Source organism: Rhinolophus hipposideros, assembly GCF_964194185.1.
Source record: "Rhinolophus hipposideros genome assembly, chromosome: 9".
Classification (NCBI taxonomy): domain Eukaryota; kingdom Metazoa; phylum Chordata; class Mammalia; order Chiroptera; family Rhinolophidae; genus Rhinolophus; species Rhinolophus hipposideros.
Genome location: NC_138055.1, coordinates 56,349,462 through 56,372,674, shown reverse-complemented (window position 1 = coordinate 56,372,674; position 23,213 = coordinate 56,349,462). Strand labels below are relative to the sequence as shown.

The 23,213-nt window shown below is 41.1% G+C and overlaps 1 protein-coding gene and 1 long non-coding RNA gene across 5 annotated transcripts in view; one reads left to right on the top strand and one right to left on the bottom strand.

Moving 5' to 3' along the window:
- Nucleotides 1-235: 235 nt before the first annotated feature.
- On the bottom strand, nt 236-17,688 carry LOC308502912. The gene is made up of 3 exons (XR_013994107.1): nt 17,357-17,688; nt 16,291-16,363; nt 236-1,710 (listed from the first exon to the last, which is right to left on the bottom strand). It is a non-coding gene; the product is annotated as an uncharacterized lncRNA (long non-coding RNA).
- The window catches only part of PRIM1 (DNA primase subunit 1), a gene marked incomplete at its 3' end in the record, with an annotated part of 21,081 nt that continues 15,530 nt past the window's right edge, over nt 17,663-23,213 (top strand). The window contains exons 1-2 of one of the 4 annotated variants that reach the window (XM_081061519.1): nt 17,663-18,089; nt 22,415-22,478. Coding sequence is in view for 2 of the 4 variants with exons in the window: in XM_081061517.1 (XP_080917643.1) it covers nt 22,667-22,769 (103 nt within the window). Of the gene's footprint in view, nt 18,090-22,414; nt 23,101-23,213 lie in introns of all 4 variants that reach the window. The other 3 variants (XM_081061517.1, XM_081061516.1, XM_081061518.1) reach the window with 3 other exon arrangements.

The window sequence follows — 23,213 nt, the reverse complement described above, 5'->3', positions numbered from 1 at the left end:
TTATTAATTTAAATAGATGAAGTATTTCCTGGGAAAATTTAACGTCCAAGTTGAGCTGTGCTGTAAGTATAAAATACACACCAATTTTCAAAGACTAATAGGAAAAAGAATATAAAATACCTTATTAATAACTTTTATATTGATAATAAATATTGAAAGGCTAGTATTTTGGATATATTGGATTAAATAAAATATATTATTAAAGTTAATTTCACCTGTTTCTTTTCCTTTTTTTAAAAGTGGCACTAGAAAATTTAAGATTACATATGTGGCTCTCATTATATTTCTATTAAACAGCACTGATCTAGATTGTTCTAATTCATAGATAGATATATGGACAATTTTCATTCCTTTTATATCATGAAATACATATATCCCTTTTTTTATATATAGTCATTTAGGAAATTCTACTTTCCTATTGATTTTTATTATCAAACTACATGTACCCGCAAGGGGGGGTGGGGGAATTCCCTAATAGACAGTTTAAAACTTTAGGTGGGGAAAAACTTAGAACAATGGCTGGCCCCTGGCACGTTGGGAACTGTAGTTCCTCAGCGGCCTATGTGTTCTGAGAGGCTCAGGTACTATTTCGTGTCAGCCTTTCCTTGATGCAGTTTCTCTCTCTCCTCTGTTGATAATGACCCTAACCTGCCTGACCCTCACAGGCCCAGAAGATAGCGCTGCAGGTCAGGAGTCTTCTGTCTACACACTCCCCTTCTCCTTTCCTCTGTACTACAATATCACCCAAAGATATCATCCCAAAAAGGAATGCTTCTATCTACCACACAACCTTTTTGTGAAATGGAAAAGAGGCTCTCCTAGGCCTTGGCAAGCTGCTGACTTCTTTATGTGAAGAAAAAGCACCCCTATCCCTGGGAAGGTAGAGCCCCACACCAGCAAGCAGGGCCTGCTTCTACCAAAAGGACTGCCTTGCCTCCACCCCCAAACTGCCTCCTCTGCTAAGTCATCAGAATGACATTCTTACATGAAATGAACCATCTCATGCCCACAAGGCTCCCATGGCCTGCACATGAGGTTCAGTCTCTGGGAATAGCCGATAGGGCCCTACAAGCCTCGGCTTCACCCACTTACCTCTTCCCACCGACACCCTCCCTCCTCTCACAAGAAGACATGGTGTCTGTGGCTAGGCCCATTGTTACCAAAGGGTAGACAATATCGAAGGCTGCAGTTTAGCTAAGCATATCTCCCACACCAACCCTGCCAAACTTCATAGGGGCACCCGGCATACCCTGTCTCAAAGACCCAGAGGCTCCATGCCTCTACCTTAATTCTCAGGTGGCTAGGCCCATAAGTGATAGGGCAGGGCAGGCCCTGGCCCTAGGCTGTCTATATGGCCTCTTCCTTAGCCACAACAGCCATCACAAGCCAGCCCTGAACGCACTGGTACTTTCCCAAACCCCTTCTGCACCGGAAGGCTTTGTTTAAGGAGCTCTGTTCTCAAAGGATCCGCCAATTCTTCTCCACCAGTCCTTTTTTCCCTTTCTCATGCAAAGTTGTCCATTATCCTAGAAAAAGAAAAGCTCACAGCTATCAAAACACTTCTCTCCATAGGTCTCCTTAATATGCGTAGGGACTTCTTCACAGACTGGCTTCACTTTTGCTAAGGACACCTGCAAGTCTGTTATTCCAGTTCTGAAGTAGCCAGGTTCAACTATGCTGATCTTCACCCCAAAATGTCGAAGGTCATGCCTGAGAAAAAAAAACCCTCAAGTTAACTCCTTTGATTGAAAGATACCACAATTTCAATGCTCTGAGAGAACAAACAAAACAAAACAGGTTACAAAAACACGTTTACTAAATATTTTTTAAAATAATGAAATAGGAAAAAAATTAAAATTTTAAACATCCCTAGGTCCAACAATTGGGATATGATTATAAAAACTACAATAACCATTCAATTCTACATCCACTCTTTTAATAGAGTTTTAAGTACCTGCCATGTGCTGGATGCTGGAGGCATGAAGAATACAAACAATAATGAAGAAAATTAGCATTTTTATGGCAGCTCGTGTGCTCAGTGTTTTACATGTACAATATCAGAAAATTAAGACTCAGTTCCTCGCCTCAAAAAGCTCACAGTGGGTGAGTCCAATAAGTAAGCAAATAATTGCAATACAACTCAAAAGAATTATAAAGGAGAGGTATTTAAGGGGCTACATTAGTAGAGGGAAAGATGTAGACAGATTTTCTGAGGTTGTCAGGGAAGGCTTCGGAGAGAAGAAAATGTTTCAGTTGAGCCTTGAAGGATACAGAGGAAATTTCTGAGCAAAGAAAGCGGAACAGTGGAATAACAGGCAGTGCAAAAACATAAGCCTGTGAAAAATTACAGTGTGACAAAGACTACAAGAGACCATTAATGGAATATGATGTGGGAATTAAATTACCAGTCATTGGTCATTCCAAAATATTCAGGTTAGTCTAATAAACAGTTCCAAAAATAATTATTAGGGGCTGAGTATATACCAGGCACTGGGCTAAGTGTTGCCTTCATCGAGTGAAGTAAGATGGCATTGTGCACCATATATTGCGCTCACTGTATACTCTAGGTGCTCTAGGACAGTGATGAGGGGTGCTCCCTAATCTATAGGTTCAAGCAGACTTGCTGGAGAAGATGAAGCCCCAGCTCATGCCAAGGAGAAATGTTAGAAACAATGGTCCACAAGAAGGTAAAACACAAAGCATCATGATCCTCTAAAGGAGTGAATGGTTTTCAAAATGTGGGCCCCAAATCAATAGCATCATCAGCATCTGGGAACTTGTTAGAAATGCAAATTATTGGGCCCCAGTGCAGGCTTAGAAACTCAGGGGTGACCCCCAACAATCTGTTTGAACAAACCCTCCAAGTGGCTCTGAGGCACACTAAAGGTTAAGAACCACTGTTCTAAAGGAAAACCCTCCCTTTATCAAACCCCAACCTAAAACCTGCCAAGTTAAAGGCTTCAGAAAAAGATCCTCCAAGTGCCTGTGTATGCTCTAGAAGAGGGTCTATGCACGCCAGGTGTGCCTGTGCCCTCTACACTGCACTTCCCCTTGCAGCTCGCTCACTATTATTCCCACCCCGCAACATCTCCATTCCCCTTTAGAATTACAACTCAATGTGGGACCCCACTTCCTTTCCCTGTTTATCCTTAGCATAATTAAGGGAAACTGAAATATTCTAAAGAGACTAAATAGTGATTTGAACGTTGAAAGGACATATCTTTGCTTTTGGTCTGGGAATGAGTCAAGGAGTCCAAGAGACCAGTCGCGAGTGGTGGTAGATCAGCAGGCAGCAGCCCCGTGGAGGTAGACAGGATGTTGGGTAGACAGGAAGTCAGGAGAGGTGCCTGCCCATGGTAACAACTCATGTAATTTCCTCAGTTATTTCCCTATTTCCCTTCCTAGGCAGGTAATATAATATGTGCACTATAATAGAGGTATACCAGTCATGGCATGTGGTAGGCTAACTAATGGCCCCCAAAGACATCAGGTCCTAATCCCCGGAACCTGTAAATGTTACCCTATCTAGCAAAGACTTTGAAAGTATAATTAAGTAAGATCTTGACATGGCAAGATTATGCTAGATTATGAGTGTGCCCTAAATGCAATCACAACTATCCTTATAAGTGAGGCAGAGGCGGATTAAGATTAACAGAGGAAGAGAAGGCAAAGTAACCATGGAGGCAGAGATGGGAGTGATGTGGCCACAAGCCAAGGAATGCTGGCAGCCACCAGAAGATGGAAGAGGCAAGTAACCGATTCTCCGCTAGGGCCTTCAGAAGGAACATGCCCCTGTCAGTAACTTGATTTTGGCCCAGTGATACTGATTTCAGATTTCTGGCCTCCAGAACTGTGAGAGAATAAACATGTGTTATTTTAAGACAATAGACACTGTAAATTACTTGTGATAATTTACTACAGCAGCCATAGGAAACTAATACATGGTGCCTATAATAGTCACAGCTTATTTCCAAGGGAAACTTCCCTAAGGTCAGCCCCGACTAGTGTGTGCAGAAATATTTTGTACCAGGTGACTGGGAGAGAAAGAGAGTCACCGTGCAGAGACAAGGACAGATTCACTTTAAGAAAAAAAGAAGTTATCCTCTCTTCAGAAATGAAATTTTATGAAGAATAAATCTTGAGAATTAAAGTGTGATGTGGTGGCAGGAGACAAAGACCTGGGGTCAAAACCAGTTCTGCCAAGTCCTGGTTGTGGCAGGTGAATTTTGAGAAAGATACTTAAATATCAAGATTTTTGGAGTGATAAAATAAGATAATGTAGGTGAAAGTAATTAAAACAAGGCCTAAGACATGTTTAAGTGCTCAATAGTTGTTTTTATTCTAACTTAAGAGCATTACCTCAGAACATCTGAAAAGGATTCTACTCCATACTTGGAACTACCGTGTTTCCCCAAAAATAAGACCTAGCTGGACAATCAGCTCTAATGCGTCTTTTGGGGCAAAAATTAATATAAGACCCAGTCTTATATTACATTATGTTACATAAGACCTGGTCTTATATTACTGTAAAATAAGACCAGGTCTTATATTAGGTCTCAAGCCTCGCAGGTCCAGCTGCCTGGCCAGCAGGTTCCCGAAGCCTGAGTCTCAGCCCGTGATGAAGACATACTTGTCTCAGAGGTTGCTCACCACCGGCCTCTCCCGGTACCAGCGCAGAAGGTAGTACAGGCCCATAAAGGCAGCCAGTACAGCCACATGGTGAGGGGACCCCCTTCCTCTTCAAAAGAAATGAATGTTCAGAGATGCCTACATTTCCATATGTAGTTCTAGAGAAACATCCACCATTTTTTGGTGTTGCCCGAACTAACATATGATTCAAAAAGACATAGGGGAGGTCAAAGATGGGCATGGGCCCGCTGGGACATCACAGAGGCCTGCAAGAGCTTGCCATTAAAGCTTTCCCAGTGCTCTGGCCCTTGCCTCCCTCCTTAGCTTTCTCTTTCACCATACCTCCTTGCACTTTACTCTTCAGTCATAAAAAGCAACTTTCAGCACCCCACAAAATACAGGCTTTTCATGCCTCGGTACACAATTCTCTACAATTCCTTCTTTCCTATCCCTCATTCATTTGGCAAATAGCACTCATATGTTAAGACTCCACTAAACCGTCCTTTTCATTTAACAAACATCAATTCAACATCTACCATGAGTCAGACACAACATTAGACACTGATACACAACAGTGAACAAAACAACGTTCCATTGTTCATTGAATCCTCAGTCTAAACGTGAAAACTGACAGGAAAACAATGCAATATAACAGAAGTACAGGCCGGATGCTGATGAAGCACTCAGGAGAGGTTTCTAAGCCAGTCTAGGGAGATCTGAGAAGTTTCCTGGAAAGAGTAAGATATAAGTTGAGATCTGAAGGATAACAAAATAATAATAACAGCTAACACTTACAGAGCACTTGCTGTGTATCAGGCCCTGTTGTAAGCATTTCACATACATATTGAACTCTCACAACAGCCTTTAAGGTCCTGTCACATCCCTGTGTGTTAGTTTAGATGCCAAGACAGAATTAGACATGCAAGAGACTCATGGGAGGAAACACCTATAGAATAAAAGGGAGAGTGCAGGAAGAGGTGGTAATGCAGGTGTGACACTCTGGAAGAAGAGAGAGAGGAAAGGAGGATTTGAGAGGAAGACTGTTAAAGTGAAGTACAACCCTGAGAAAGTCTCAGCCTGGACATGTGGAGTCCTGGAGCAAAGACTGCCCAGTAGAGTCCCATACTGGCAAAACTGGTTGGAACTTTCCGTCTCACCCCCAGACTTCCAGTGAGGGGAGAGGAGTTGAAGATTGAGTTCAATCACCAATGTCCAATGATTTAAATCAATCATGCCTATGTAATGAAGCCTCCTTAAAAACCCAAAAAAACAGCGTTCAAAGAGCTTCCAGGTTAGTGAACACTTGGAGATTCTGGGAGGGTAGCACGCTCAGAGAGGGCATGGAAGCTCAACACTCTTTCCCCATAACTTATCCTATGCATCTCTTCAATTTGGCTGTTCCTGAGTTATATCCTTTTATAATAAACCAGGAATCTAGTAAGTAAAATATTTCTGTGAGCCACTCTAGCAAATTAGTCAAATCCAAGGAGGAGGTGGTTGGAACCTCCAAATTATGGTCAGTCAGAAGCACCTGAGTTTGCAACTGGTGTCTGAAGTGGAAGAGGAACAGGAAGTCTTGTAGGAGTGAACCTTTCGCCTGCAAATCTGCTGCTACCTCCTGGTAGACAGTGTCAGAAATGTGTAGCACACCCAGCTGGTATCATGGAGAATTGCTTGTTGGTGAGGGAGAACTCTCTCCCGGCAACGTTGTAATTGGGTTCAGACTAAGCATGGAGGGGGGTGAAACTGGAGAAGCCAACGAAGAGGAAAAAATAGTGGATTGGGACATTGATTGCTCTCTCCGCCTCTCTTCTGTCTCTCCTTTTCCTCTCTATCCACCTCCCCATTCTGCCCTCCACCCCCAAGCTTTCTGCCTCTCCAATCTGAGAGCACTGTGTTCTCTAGCCAGCTGCCTCTGTTCTCCCCAAATGGCATTTTCTGGTGCACTGTAGTAACAGACAAGGCTTCACCCTGACTGTTTATTGACTAAAAGGATAATTTCCTGATGCCAGTCAAAGATGAAAATCCATTAGGGAGAAGCGTAGACCCCAAAGCCTTCCTGGGTTTTACTATTCAACCATCGCATACCTGCCCACCATGTTTCCCCAAAAATAAGACCTAGCTGAACAATAAGCTCTAATAAGTCTTTTGGAGCAAAAATTATTGTAAAATAAGACTGGGTCTTATATTATATTATGTTAGGTAAGACCAGGTATTATATTACTGTAAAATAAGAGCAGGTCTTATATTAATTTTTGCTCCAAAAGATGCGTTAGAGCTCTGTGTGGACAGAGCCAGGAGTGCAGTTTCCAGGCTCTCGGCCTCATGTGGAAAGGTGCTGGCTCAGGTAGTAAATGGCCATCATCTGTGATTGGATGGCCATCAGCTGTGGCTAGTTGGCCGTCAGCTGTAACCAGTGAGCCATTGGCCACTAATATAACTGTTGTGGCTACGCTAGCAGCAAATGGGGGCTAGCAAGAGGATGGTGGCTGAGCTAGCAAGCGCGGATTGCAAGAGGTGGATGCCGCCAGTGAGAATATAGTGGTATGACTCCCCTCCTTGTGGCTCCGTGGGTGTTCCTTTTTGGCCTAGCCATATCCTGCGTTCTTATGTGGGGAGCAGGACCAGAGACCCTGCCTGACACCCTGCATGACAAGCTGATTGTTCAGCGAGGTCTTATTTTCGGGGAAACACGGTAGCAGCAAGAAGACTATACTTACAGAAGAGATGTGCTAGGCCAGGCAGAATCCCAAAACATTGGCCAAACATAAACACGAATTCAATACCTGAAGATGCCTTGACTATTTTTCAAACATCAGACCCAAAGTGACCTGCTTATTTTTGCAACCATTCATCTGCAAAAGCTGTGCAATCACTTATGTTTCTGACTTTGATGCAAGATATTTAATACTTATACTATTTCTTGATTGATCAATTCTACAAATAGATATTCTCAACTGACTTCCTTTTAGAGCAAATGAGAATTTAGCTTTCTTACACTACATTGTCAGTCTCTTTCCTTATCGTCCATATGGTGCTGCCTGGTTAATTTATTTTAAGGAGTTTGAAACTGAACCTAGAACACACCTTCAGAATCACAATGAGTAAGTGAAGATCTTCTGCTGTTTACTTCACGCCTGACCCCCATCTTGGTCTTCATCATTAATTGAAGCTGCCCTCCCAGAAAGATCTTGAAAGCTAAAACTGCCCTCTCTGACCACAGCCCCCTCGTATCTTTAGGGCCATTCCCTTCCTTCCCTCACTTCTCCACATCTTTCCTTTTACTGCCTTCCCTGTCCTCAGCCTCTCTCTATTATTACAGTCCTCTCATGGCTTCATTTACCTCCTTATTCAGCCTGGGTCCTACACTCGGCCACTTGGGGGGTGCTTTATTGGAACCTCAAAACCTTTACGTATTCTCTAGTTGCCAGCTGCCAAGTGGTGCTAGAGAAAGGCGAGAAAACTAGTTATTTCCACAACAAATTGATAATACCCTGTCGCAGCTGGACTTACACTGTTAACGTTTTCCCAACAACACCTGTTCCAAGTATTTTCCAACATTCTCAATTTCCCAACTTCGTGTTCATCTGGCTCTCCTTCCACAGATGAGTTCACATCTTGCCTCCCTCCCAAAATCCAGGTCAGCTCAACCTCCATCCTCCTCACTTCCAAACCAATGCCTGGATACTCTAATTCATACCCAACATTTGCCAATCATTTCAGGGGATTCCAGGTTCACTAAGGGAAGCTCTGCTCTACATGTCTCTATATTGTCCTCTATGCTGTTGCTTGTCTTTCCTTCTCCCTATGACCATGCTACCCAGCCACCCATTAAATGACAATCCTCTTACCCTGTACGGCCAAACTACTCAAAGAGCATAAACATAGGGCCCTTATTATCTAGCCACGCACATGTTCTCCAACCCCTCATACTCTACCTTCCATTCCCAGACTTTCTGGAAGCTCTCTCAGAGCTCACCAAGGACCTAGGAGCCAATTAATTTCCAAGGCTTCTTATCTCTCCTTTTCAGACCTAACTGCAATATTTAGCACTTCCTTTTTTCTTGTGATTTTATCTAATTATCAGACTCCAACCTGGTCTTGGGTAAAGGAGGAAATTGCTTTCAGATTATGCCATGTCTTTGTTGGATGGAACCTGTCCATGGCTCCCTGTCACCCACAGGATAAAGTCAAAACTCCCCAGCTTGCTACATAGTAATAGTGAACTGTAATATAGAACTTAGCTTGTGCCAGGCACTGTTCAAAGCATCTCTCTCTCTCTCTCTCTCTCTCTCTCTCTCTCTCTCTCATACACACACACACACACACACACACACACACACCTGATCCCCACACACAACTTCATGAGTTATGTGCAATTATTATGCCCATTTTTCAAACGAGGAAACTGAGGCACAGATTAATGCAAAAATTAAGTGAATTATCCAAGGTCAAACAGATAATGAGTAGTATGGATGAGATCAAATCCAGGGTGGCTCCCTGAAGAAGCCTGTATCTAACTACTATACAACACTTCCTCTCCCCTGAAAGCACTTTCATGGTCTGACCCTGGCCTACTCATCGAACCTCAGCTCCTGCCTCTCACAGTCAGAAGCCACCTTCTGATATTTCTGACTACTCAATTTTGAGAACATGTTCCTCCCTTGACTTCTGAGACACTCTACTCTCCTGCTTCTGCTTCTGTCACAGCACCCCTTTCCTTTCTCTCCTCCACTCTTCCTCCCTCTCCTATACCCTAAATGCAAAGATTCCCCAATGTATTGTCCCAGAATTCTTCCTGTCTACTTCTCACTCTCTCCTTGGCAATCTCTTCCCCCTTTAAGGCTTCAACCTGCACCTCCACACAGCTGCTCAAATCTATATCCCCTGATATGACCATCTTCTGAGGTTCTCTCCTGTATTTCTAATCTTCTTAGGTATTCTCCAGCCAGATGTTTAACCAGATATTCAATACATCCAAGCTAGAACCCATCATCTTTTTTCCTAAAACTGCTTCTCTTCCAGTATTCCCAATTCCTGTCTGTATTACAGTGTTTCCCCGAAAATAAGACCTAACCAGAAAATAAGCCCTACCATGATTTTTCAGGATGACATCCCCTGAACATAAGCCCTAATGCGTCTTTTGGAGCAAAAATTAATATAAGACCGGTCTTATGTTCGGGGAAACACGGTAGTTTGGTTTGTTTTTTTTTTTTTTTTTTTGCTTTTTTAAAGTTCAATTTATTGGGGGTGACACTGGTTAAGAAGATTATATAAGTTTCAAATATACAGTATTATAATACCGCATCTGTATATTACATTGTTGCACATCACCCAAAATTTAGTCTCCTTCTGTCACCATAGATTTGACACCCTTTACCCTCTTCAACCTCCCCCCACCACCGTACTGTTGTCTGTGTCAATGAGTTTTTTGTTTGTTTGTTTGATTTATTCGTTCATTCGTTGCTTTCTGTTTTATATTCCACATGTGAGTGAAATCATACGATATTTGTCCTTTTCTTTCTGACTTATTTCACTTAGCATGATACTCTCAAGATCCATCCATGTTGTCGGAAATGGCAGTATTTCATCTTTTCTTATGGCTGAGTAGCATTCCATTGTATATATTTATCACATCTTCTTTATCCAAACATCCATCGAAGGACACTTGGGTTGTTTGCATGTCTTGGCTACTGTGAATAGTGCTACAATGAACATATGGGTACATATATCTTTGCAAATGAATGTTTTCAAATTTCGGGGGTATATACCCAGAAGAGGAATTGCTGGGTCACATGGTAATTCTATTCCTAATTTTTTGAAGAACTGCCATACTGTTTTCCATAGTGGTTGTAACAATTTGCATTCCCACCAACAGTGTATGAGGGTTCCTTTTTCTCCACAGCCTCTCCAACACTTGTTATTGCTTGCCTTGTCAATAACGCATTACTTTTTACTCTTAAGGCTCTGACATTTTTTCTTTGCCCCATGTATTCCCTCAAAAAACCAAGGCCGTAGAGCCTAGCTCTATAGTCTCTAGAGCACCTGTCCCTTACTCTTCATTCCTATGGTTACATCCATTGTTCAAGCCTTCAGCACTCAGTACCTCTGACCTGACCTATCGTAGAAGGCTTCTCACTACCCCACAGTGTCAGTCAGTCCCTTCCCCTCCACAAAGTCTGGTTAATTTTCTTAAAGCACAGCTCTGTTGATGTCACTACCTGAAAAGCATCTAACCTACTAAATAAAACCTAACTCTAAAACATTCATTGGGTATATATGGCCCTCCATGATTGGGCTTCAACCTTAACTTTCCCTCCTCCTACTCACACAGCCTATGTTCTATTGAAACCAAAAGGCTTGCTGCTCTCCTTTTATTTATGTTCTGCTTTTTCCGTGCTCCAGGTCTGTGCTCTCACCATTCCCTATGCCTTAAATGCCCTTATTGCTCATCTTTGCATGTCAAATATTACCTGTCGTGGAAGGCTCAGCCAATGACACTTCCTCCCTATAAAGCCTTCTCTGAATCATCAACCAGCAGGTCTGCTCTCCCATAACAATCTATTCCTCCCTCTTCCATGTAACTCCTCTTTTCAACTAGACTGGTACCCTGAGGCAGTTCTATGACTAATTCACCTTTGTAACTGACGCAGCACCTCATTCATGACTTTGGTCCAGTATATAATTGAATTGAATACACAATGGCCACTTCTGGAAGAGCCTGTTTGTTTACAACACATACTCAGAAAACAGTATCATTGCACCCAATTGGTTGACTACAGTTACTGTTTTATTCCCTTTTCTCTTTCTGGAAAGTAGCAACTACAATATAGTACATAATAAGTGTTTTTACAGACTCCTTCTCTATATTTAAAAAGTGTCTAACTTCACAACGACACATAAAAGCAAGTGTAAGCCAGGTTTGAGCTCCTTCAATCTGACCATCTGCCTGGTACCTGGATACAAAGCCTTTGACGCATCTTTGGCTCCTCCACTTTCCTCACACTTCAAATTCAATCATTTTCCAAACCCTACAGATTCTTTAATATTGTCTCTCACATCTCTGCTCTTCCTTACATTCCACTTGGTTTTTACCTTCACTCTTCTCAGTTCATCCAACACCGCTGGATTAATGTTTCTCAAGCCCTGCCTCAGTCACATCATTCCCCTTCAGCAGTCCCCAGTGGCCACCAAATGAAGTCTAAACGCTTCACCAGATGATTCCAGACCCTGCACCTATAGTCCAACTCACCAATGTCTGCTTGCAATCAAGTTGGATAACTCACTGCTTCTCAAACCTGCCACTGTATTCCTGCCTCTGGGGTTTTGTTCTTGCTATTTCCTCTGTTTGTTCACTGAAACAAACCTTTGTTAAACACCAACTCTGTACCAAACCCTGGGTAAGTGCTAAGGATACAAAGATGAGCAGAATCTAGTGCCTTTCCTTAAGGAACTCACATAACTACTGGGGGATATAAAAATAGAAATAAATTATTAAGCAAATGTAGAAAGGACAACGAGAAAGTACCTATTTTTGCCTAAGGTGTCATGGAAGAGGTAGCATTAGAGGTGAGCAGAAGTTCAGCACACTGAGTAGAAGGAAGGAAAGCATACCTTAGGTAGCAGGAACAGGATGTGAGAAGGCACAGAGGTTAGTAAAGTTATAGGCCATTGGGTAGCAAGAGGCAATGCTGGAAACACAGGTAGGAGCCTGATCAAGAAAACCTTTAGATAGCATACTAAAGAATAGATTGTATCCTGTGTTTTGTCATTCATATATTCAATCAACATTTATTGAGCACCCACTATGTACCAGGCACTTTGTTAGGTGCTGACCCCTCACACACTGCTGGTGAGAATACAAAAATGTTGCAGTTGCTTCAGAACTTTGAAAACATTATGTTTGGTGAAAAACATTGCAAAAGACCACATATTGTATGATTCAATTTATATGAAATGTCCAGAAGAGGCAATCTATAGAGACAGAAAGTAGGTGAGTGGTTGCCTAGGGCGGGATTGGGGCAGTGAAGGAATATTAGGAAGGGGAGAGTGATGGCTAAAGGGTAAGGGAACTCTTTTTGGGGTAATAAAAATGTTCTAAAATTGATTGTGGTGATGGTCACAGAACTCTGTGAATATACTAAGAGTTACCGAATTGTATACTTTAAATGAGTGAGTTATATATGTCAATTCTATCTTAATAAAGCTTTTAAGTAAGTAAAATAAATAAGACATAATAAATATGTGAGAAGAGGATATGCACCTTGGAAAAAAGCAAAAGAGCAGAATAAGGGGATCAAGAGGGCTCAAGGGTGGGACCGTTTGCAACATTAAATATCGTGGTCAGAGTAGGCCTCATTGAGAAAACAACATCTAAGCAAAGACATGCAGGAGGTGAAAGAGTAGATCACACAGTGGGTCTGAGGAGGAAGGGAAGAATTTGGAATATATAAGAGGCAGATGCCCTTGGATCTAGTGATTGGATGGGAGAGTCCTAGGATGAGTCCCAATTTCAAAGCCCTGAGATGCAAGGATGGTTCAACATGCACAAGTCAATAAATGTGATACAGCACATTAATCTGATTAAAGATATAAACCATATGATCATCTCACTGGATGCAGAAAAAAGCATTTGACAAAATTCAACATCCTTTCATGATGAAAGCTCTCAACAAATTGAGTATAGAAGAAATATTCTTCAACACAATAAAAACCATGTATGACAAGCCCACAGCTAACATCATACTCAATGGTAAAAGATTGAAAGCTTTTCCTCTAAGATTAAAAATAAAACAAGGGTGCCCACTCTCACCACTCCTATTCAACATAGTACTGGAAGTCCTAACCAAAGCAGTCAGGCAAGAAAAAGAAATAAAAGGCATCCAAATTGGAAATGTAGAAGTAAAACTGTCTCTGTTTGCAGATGATATGATCTTATGTATAGAAAATCCTAAAGACTCCATCAAAAACTGTTAGAACTAATAAATGAATTCAGTGAAGCTGCAGGATACAAAAATCAACATACAAAAATCAGTTGCATTTCTATACAATAACAACAAACTATCTAAAAAATAAAGAAAACAATCCCATTTACAATAGCATCAAAAACAATAAAATTCATGGGAACAAACTTAACCAAGGAGGTGAAAGATCTGTACACTGCAAACTACAATATTTTGATGAAAGAAATTGTAGAAAATACAAACAAACCTTAAGATATTCTGTGTTCATGGATCAGAAAAACTAATATTATTAAAATGTCCATACTATACAAACCCATCTATAGAGTCAATGCAATCCTTATCAAAATTCCCATGACATTTTTCACAGAAATGGAAAAAACAATCTAAAATTCTTATGGAACCACAAAAGATCCTGAGTAAAAAGAACAAAGCTGGAGGCAATTCTGAGAACAAAGAACAAAGCTAGAGGCATCACACGTCCTGATGTGAAACTATACTACAAAGGTATAGTAATCAAAGTGGTATAATATTGGCATAAAAACAGACATAGAGACCAATGGAACAGAATCAACAGCCCAGAAATAAACCCACACACATATGTTCAATTAATAATTGAGAAAGGATATAAGATAGTCAATGGGGAAAAGATAGTCTCTTCGGTAAATGGTGTTGGGATATTTACATATAAAACAAGGTAATTGGATCCTATTTTCACCATCCACAAAAATTAACTCAAAATGGACTAAAGACTTCAATGTAAAACCTGAAACCACAAAATTCCTAGAAGAAAACAGGGAAAAATTCTTTGGCATTGGTCTTGGCAACAAATTTTTGGATATGACACCAAAAGCTCAAGTAATAAAAGCAAAAATAAGTGGGGCTTAAAAGAACGAAAAAGATTCTGCACGTCAAAAGATACAATCAACAAAATGAAAAAGCATCTATAGAATGGGAGAAAATACCTGCAAACCACATATTTGATAAGGAGTTAATATCCAAAATAAAGAACTCATACAACTCAATAGAAACAAACAAACAAAACAATACAATTTTAAAAATGGGCTGCCGCAGGACATCTTCTCTTTGGGGAAAGAGAAAAGGAGAAGGTTTTTTAGTATGTAGATTGCAACTTCTTTCTATGGCAGATGAAGAGGGCCTATGTGACAGCTTACTTTATGGTGCTCGATCAGAAAATTCCTTACTGGTTGATTAAAATAATGTTTCTGAGAGAGGATGACACTGCAGTTAGATCAGGTATCAGATCTAAGTTTGGTATCATGGGCTTTTAGCACAAGTGATGCCATTTTGGGCCTGTGGTTTTTTTCTTTAATGAAGTAGAAGTTTATTAACATGCATATGTCAACATAAAAAACATCTAAACCGCTATAGAATTTTTATACAAGTTTATTTGAGCCAAAACTGAATTAAGGAATAAATGTAAGGAAGAGTACGAGGGTGGGAGAAAACAAGGTGGGGATTGGATTACAAGATAGTAAACAAAATTATGTGCTCTCTTGAGGTAAGTGATTATTTCAAAGGTGTTTTAACCTAGATGCACAAAAACAATGGACAGGGCTTGCTTAAGGCAAAAATCAACCTCTTACTAAAACGTTGTATGCCTGGGGCATGACTACCCACCTTGACCTGCCCAATTAGAAATTTATGATCAGAGGATAAAGTACACACAGCCAGCCAAACAAAAACCCAATGGCAAACACTTTTTAAAAAAATGGCAGAAGAACTGAATATAGATTTTTTTTTCCCAAAGAAGACAAACAAGTGACCAAGTACTTAAAGAGATGCTCAATATCACTGATCATCAGGGAAATGCAAATCAAAACCACAATAAAATATCAGCGATCACATCTGTTAGAATGGCTGTTATCAAAAAGATAAGTGTAGGTGAGAATGGGGGGAAGAGGGGATGCACCCATATCATCAGTCCCCAGGCAGAACAACTAGAACAACCTGAAGGATGTTGGGAGAAGGGAAGGTTTACAAAGCCTGGAAGAAGCCCCCAAGAAATGAACAATACTGAGGGCTGGGCGCAACTTAGCAGGTGTCTTCCCTCAGCCACTTCCTTGGGCTAGAGATGCTCAGGTCCAAACATGACTCGGTGTTTCCCTTGAGCCTTTTCTTTACCAACAGTATAGTCATGGCCCACTGGTGCTGGGATTATCAGCATGAAGTATAAAGGGCACTGACCATCCCCCACCCTGAGATTCCCTTCCTGCTCTCCCCACTTAGGAGTGATCTCTTCTCCCAGGGATTGTTATTTATTTTTGTGGATGGTGCAATGTAAGTACTGGGGGGTGGGGGGGAAGGAAAGAAAGATATAAAAATAATTCTATTAGCACTTATAAACAGCATTTTTTATTCTTCTCTCTCCTCTCTCATCACTTTTATTTTCTATTTCTTTTTGTACTTCTATTTGCATTTTAATAACTTTATTGTATATGGGTCTTTTACTGTAGATTACCTCAGACTCTTTTTGAAGATGCTACATTTGTCCAAGAATAAAATTTAACAGATTCTCTCTCTCAGCCTCACTCCAAAAGCTGACTCAATCCTCTGTCAAGAGGGAAAAAAATTAGCAAATACTCTGGCATCTGATGCCTTGTACTGCCATTTGTTTTAATATCACACTTCATTTCACATCAGTATATAGGATTCCACAAAGAGAAAGGAAAAATGTTACCTGAAGAATTCTTGTTTGGGATTTCAAATATTTCTTGTTTAGCTTCCTTTGGATTGTACTTCCTCTCTGTTCACTACAAGATTAGAAATAACAAATGGGAAGGAATGATGAAACTATTAAACCATTGTTTATGGCGGCCACATGGGGAAAAAAACAGAAAGTAAGAAAGGAAAGAAGGAAGGAAAGAAGGAAAGAAAGAAGGAAGGAAAGAAAGAAGGAAGAAAGAAAGAAAGGAAGAAAGGAAGGAAAGAAGAAAAGTAAAAAGTACACCACTTCCATTGCAAAGAGCTTGCTCACAGTGGGAGATGGGGGTGAGGTTAAGGCAGGACCCAAACTAAACTATAGAGCTTCAGCAACACAATTTCCGTGGCTTAATTAAAAAAGGCCACTTTTCCTTACCCAAAGTTTCACAAACTTATGCCACAGCTATCAGCACTAACTAAGTAAGAGCTGATTTTCCCCACTTCCAAGAATCCCAATTTACAAAGCATACCCAGGGCGTTCTTTTTGTAAATATAAAATCAATCCCAACTTCTAAACAATACTTTCCCAAATTCCAAAGGAGTGAAAGTCAAAAAATCAGAGAAAACAATGGTGATGAATTTCTTTCAGGAATCAAAGTTGAAAGATCTTTTAAGAAAATAAAAAACTAGGGGGCAGCCTGTTAGCTCAGTTGGTTAGAGAGTGATGCTCTTAACAAGGTTGCTGGTTCGATCCCCACATGGTCCACTGTGAGCTGCGCCCTCCACAATTAGATTGAAACAACTACTTGACTTGGGCTGATAGGTCCTGGAAAAACACACTTAAAATAAACAAAAGTTTTTTAAAAAAAGAAAAAACTATAATCATGACCTCTCCAAACAGACAGAATTTGTCTCCTGTCCAACACCACACACACACACACACACACACACACACACACACACACACATCATTTGCTCAGAAAGAGTCCAGTCTGGAGACTTGAGAGGACTTCATGAATAAAGATTAGAAATGTAACCCCATGTAACCCCATGCCCCATGCTGGCCCCCCATGCTCCCACCTTCTGCACTACTTTCAAAATACCTTCCTTTTGTGGGAAGAGTCCAGGCTGCTCCACTTTCTGTTGCTCTCTTTTGCTCTCTATTTCTCACCAGTGTCTTCCTTGCTCAGCTGGAGAATCAGATGTTATAGCCAAAATAAAAAGCAGAAAGAAAAGAGCTGCCTTCGTCAACCAGAGCCAGAGAGTTTCCAGTGCCCTTCAGGCCCCACCCTCTGATTTAAGTTGGAATACTAGTATGCAAAGCCCCTGCTGGCATCAGGAAAGGGAGAAGGCAGGCTAATTTTAGCCTGCCAACCACAGATCAGCTGCTATAAACTAGGGCTCTTGCTGTCACACACCTTTCCAAAAGAGCTGCACTTGCTTCATGTCTTGGGTCCTGCAGCCAGCTTAGTAAACAACAGCTTTACTGAGACATAATTCACATACCATACTATACAAATTGACCTTAAACAAACAGATTGCCAGATATTTCTCTAGCAGCATAGGCTTATTTGGGAACAATGAAGAATTGCAATTCAGGACATGAAGTCTAATGGCAAAACAAGTGCAAGTCCAGGGAAACAAACAAGAGGACTGCTCTTTTATGGAAGGGCTGTTGTAAACAGTCCAGTGCAGGAAACTGAAAGTTCCAAGTATAGTGACTTTTCACTGACTGAATTATGGCAGTCTCCTATTGGTTGAGTTGTTACTGGACAAGGAGAAATCTTCCTTCTTCTGAGGTAGTAATGTAGTATCGCTTCCTGTTGAAGATGCAAGGTAAGTCTCTTCCTGTTGGGATCAGTAGTGTGTGTTGGGTGACGTGTGTGAGTTCTCTCTTCTAGCTTCCTGAGGTTTGTGTTTATTAATTTTCACACAACTCACCCTTTCAAAGTGTACAATTCAGTGGGTTTTAGTATATTCACAGAGTATCTAGTTTCAGAACACTTTCAGCACCCCCAAAAAGAAACCCCGTAGTCCTTAGCAGTCACCATTCTTCCCTCCCCCTACCCCCTAGCAACCACTAATCTACTTTCTATGGCTACAGATTGCCTGTTCTGGACATTTCACATGTGACTAACTGGCTTCTTTCACTTAGTATATTTTCAAGGTTCATCCATATTGTAGCATATTATCAGTATGCAATATTGTGATTTGTAAGAAATATGTATTTGGTCATTTGGATGAATGGGCTATGGAAGAAACATTAGAGGGTATTACAGCAGTAACTCAAACTCAACTTTTCAAACTGAAGTAATGATGAGTCACTGTAATCTGATCCTCTTCATTTTCATGTTATTTCCTATCCCTACATGTATTCAACAAATACTCAACAAATTTAATGAGTGCCCACTAGGTACTAGACAACCCCCTTCCATCCAGTTGCCCAAGCCTAAAACCTGGAAAATCATCCTAGACCACTTTCTCATTCCCTACATCTAATTGATATTAATTTTATCTCAAGTCAGTTACTTCCACCCAATCCCTCCATCTCCACTTTACTGCCTTAGTTCAGGCCACCAATACTTGTCACCTGGATCCCAGCAAAAATTTCCTGGGATTTCTCTACCTCTGGTTGCTCTCCCCCCTTCCATTTGCCCTCCACAGGGCTCCAGAGATATTTATAAAACACGACTTTGATTATGTTTCTCCCCTGGTTAAAAGTCTTGCGAGACTCCCCACTGTCTTCAGATAAATCCAAATTCCTGTGGAAGAACAAGGTTTGGTGTTGTGTTTTGATATGAACTTGCCATCCTTTATTTTAAGCAGTCTGCCAGGAGAAAGCTAGACCCAAAGAGTATGTAGTTTAATGACTACCAAGAGACTCTCAAGAGAACATATACAATATGTATATTAGCAAGTTACTAATCAAAAATCTGGTGTGTTAATTGATAGCTTAGGTGAAAAAATTCAATTTCATATATTGAATTCATTATATAGATTAAAGAACAATTGCAATGTACTATAACATAGGTGTTATCAGCTTTGTTGGTCATCATTTGCTTTGTAGTTAAAAGAAACATTCCTATGAGATTAAACTAAAACTTTGTCATTAAACAAATATAAAGGTACTCTTTATTACTTTTTAGTAGTTTATGATAACAAGAGACAGAACCTATCATAATTAAACTTAAATATGACATTGGCCCCACCTAGACAGTCTCCCTTTGTTTATTATGTTCTTGTGTCAACAGAACACATTCTCTAATCTTCTCTTTTCTTATTGAGAAGGAAAATAACTAGCACAAGAGTACTGCAAATTTCCAGTGTACTCGTTTCAACAAGATTATTTACTCCTAAGGCTTCTCATGAAATATTAACATGATCAATATTTTATTTTAATTTAACCCAAGCAGAATAAAAATGGAAGATGAATAATTTTTATTTCCACACTCCTTAGCTTGGCATGCAATGCTCTGGCCATGGCTTGCAGTTTCCTGAAAGTGCCATGCTACTTACTTACACTTTTGTGACTGTGGTCCCTGTGCCAATCTTATTCACGTCTTCAGGAAAACGCTGGTGCCCAAAAACACTTGCGTTATAAATGCATCTGTAACACTTCATTACACTTTGTGATTTGTGTCTATTGCCCCTACTAGACTATAACTTTCTCAGAAGCAGAAATCATGTCATTCATTTTTTTCTCCCCAGAGCCCAGCTAAGTGCCCAACATAAATGTTCATTAATTGTGGAATAAGTGAATGAGTTAAAAGATGACTGAATGAACCATATCTTTACAGAATAGATAATCTTTTCACATGCTAAAAACATCCATAATAACAATAGGAGTTGCACTGGAAGGGAAGTCCATTGGGTAAGTGTCTAAGTTTACAAAGAACTTAGGGAGAGAGACCTAGGGCTGATAGATTACTTAAAGAGGATGCTAGTAGACATAAGTAGTAAATGGAAAGAGGATGGTAAAAAGTGTAAGACTTGAAGGACAAAGGGGTTTTGCACCTACTAAGTGGATGAAGCACAAGGGGAAACCAACTGAATGGCAATACTGCCTCTTAGTGGCACTTGAGATAAAAGCCTCTATGGCAGAGCACTTTTACAGAATAGCTTTCTCACATTGAGTGGTTCTGGGCCAAGAATTCTGCTAGGCACCTCTTATTTTATCTCATTTAACCCTCACAACAACCCCTTGTAGACATACAGTATGTAGCTTGGGGGTTAAACTCTGGAGCCAGGCTGTCTGACTTTCCTACCTACTACCATGTTTCCTCGAAAAATAAGCCCTAACCGGAAAATAAGCCCTGGCATGATTTTTCAGGATGACATCCCCTGAACATAAGTCCATATGCATCTTTTGGAGCAAAAATTAATATAAGACTCAGTCTTATTTTCAGGGAAACATGGTAGCTGTGTGACCTTGGACAGATTACTTCAGTTCTCTGCATATTTCCCCATCTGTAAAATAGGAGTAATATTTGTACCTACCACACAGGGTTCTTATGAGGAATAAATTCTTAAAACAGTACTCGACAGAATAATAAACATTAGCCTTTATTATTCCTTTCTTCCTGATTAGAAAACTAATGTTAAATAAATCGAGCATACAGTAGTAATTCAATTAATATAACTTCCATTGCTTTCTCCCCTTATGTTTTAGCTCTTTAAGGTGTTATTCTCCTTAGTGTTCCTGAAACTTAAATAGGGGACTCCCAAATAGCACAAATAAGTCAGTTCTTAAAGGCAGAAATGAGGAAGTTGAGAAACCTCCATTAAAAAGTCCAAGGGGAGGGGCCGGCCGGGTGGCACAGGCGGTTAGAGCTCCCTGCTCCTAACTCCGAAGGCTGCCGGTTTGACTCCCACATGGGCCAGTGGGCTCTCAAAAAAAAAAAAAAAAAAAAAAAAAAAAAAAGTCCAAGGGGATATGGTTCTGAAAAAGAGCCCTCTACAGGGCCCTCTTGTTAGTTTTATTATAGTGAAGACCTTCCCAGCAATGAAATTCACCTTACCTAAAACAGGATGCATAGGGATTATGAAATCAACTAAGATTTGTGCAGGAAGCCAGATTTCTGGGAATATTCAAAATAAGTGTGATCTGCCCAGAGTCCATCTTTTACCACGTTGCCCACAGGAGCTGAGGGACTATAATCATTTTCAAGAATAGGCTAATAATAACTTACTACAGACTATTCTCTCTTTGCTTTCCTACTATTATTGTAAAAACAAAATTCATGAAAATGATGGTTTCAAGTGACACAATACGAATGGGATTACTCTCAGACTGTCCATCCCACTCCATATTTGCAATGAGGTGTATCTTTACCAGGTAAGACTGACTGACAGATCTGTACATCAATAGCAAACAGGCTTCTTTCATACTTGCAACGCTCCCATGATTCTGCAAGCTACCTCTAATTCAAATTTGAGTATTCCTGGGTGTTCTATTTGAGAGACTGAATATACAAACAATGGAGAGACCATATATAAAAACAGAACACTGACCCACAACCTGCAAAAGCCTACCCAGAAAACCAACTGCTTTATCTATAATAAACAGCCCAGGAAGCCACCTTGCTATAAATCAGACTGCTGTCTCTAGTGATAGTCCAGAAAGCCAAACAATAACCCCTGTAACAACTGGTCCCAAATGGCTAGCACTTGATTAATAACTAGCAGCTTCTCTAATTTTTGTCCCCACTTCCAACTTAGGGCCAATCGGAGAAGGTCAAATACGCACCCCTAACCGAATCACATGGACTCCCTGCTCCTAGTTAGCCCACCTACAGCTTCCCCAAGCAAACAGCCTTGCACTAGGTCACACCTGAAACCTTTCCCTTTTTTTGCCGTAAAGCTTTGCCATAAAGCTTTCCCACTCCTGTGCCTGCCTTTGAGTCTTCTGCCAAAACGCAAGTGACGGTGGCTGACTCCCTTGCTATACAGCAAACGCTGAATAAATAGCCTTTGCTTTTCTCATCTGATGAGAAATATTTCTGCATAGTAATGGACCTAGTAATACCGTGAAGAAATAAATTCCAAACACTCAAAAGGATATCGGTTTACACTGTTTCAATGTGTTATTTCTAAAACATTCAAAATTAGCGAACATCTTTTTTACTTCATCTTCATATGCTCAAGAGCTCATCTATCCACAGATCTTCCTGGAATCGGCGCAGCCTCCTTTGGCCCACCTAAGCAGCGGACCCTCAGTCGGAGATGGTGAGCAGAGACCCCGGGAGAGCCTCCCGCACCAAGCTTTTAAATCTCCAAGTGAGAACTACAATTCCCAGTGACCCCTGCAGACGATGGGTCACGGCCACGATGCGCCTGCGCAGTGTCGAAAGCTCCGGCTGTGCGGTTCCCGCCAATTCTTGCGGTAATCCTGCCGGGGCTGAGCGCTGTGCTCCATGGAGGCGTTTGATCCCGCGGAGCTGCCGGAGCTGCTTAAGCTTTATTACCGGAGGCTTTTTCCCTACTCCCAGTACTATCGCTGGCTCAACTATGGCGGAGGTGATGGAGGCGGGGAGCGGAATGAGTAGTAGGTCGGGAGGGGAATATGAAGAGGGTACTTTGGCATGACAATATTAAGTGCCTTCTGCGCGCCAGCCTTTGGGCCGGGCTCCTTCACTTATTATCTCTAGCCCCCCCCCCCCACCTCTGAGGTATAAATGGGCCAAGAGAGGATATAATGACCAGGCGACACATTGAAAGACAGAGCCGTTGCTCCCACCACTACGTGGTCGGACACGTTTGGTGTCTGGTTTACCTGACTGGTCGTAGGATGAAGCTGCAGAGGCGTGATCTGCATCAGGGACCGAGGGTGTCTCCGGGAGGGAAAGAGGTACTTAACCCTTCGCTGCTGAATTTATTACTGCTCACCGAGGAGAGAGGTGGCCTTACATATTTATTTCTGTATCTTTTTTCTCATTTTTTACCTTTCCCTCTGAGATGCCC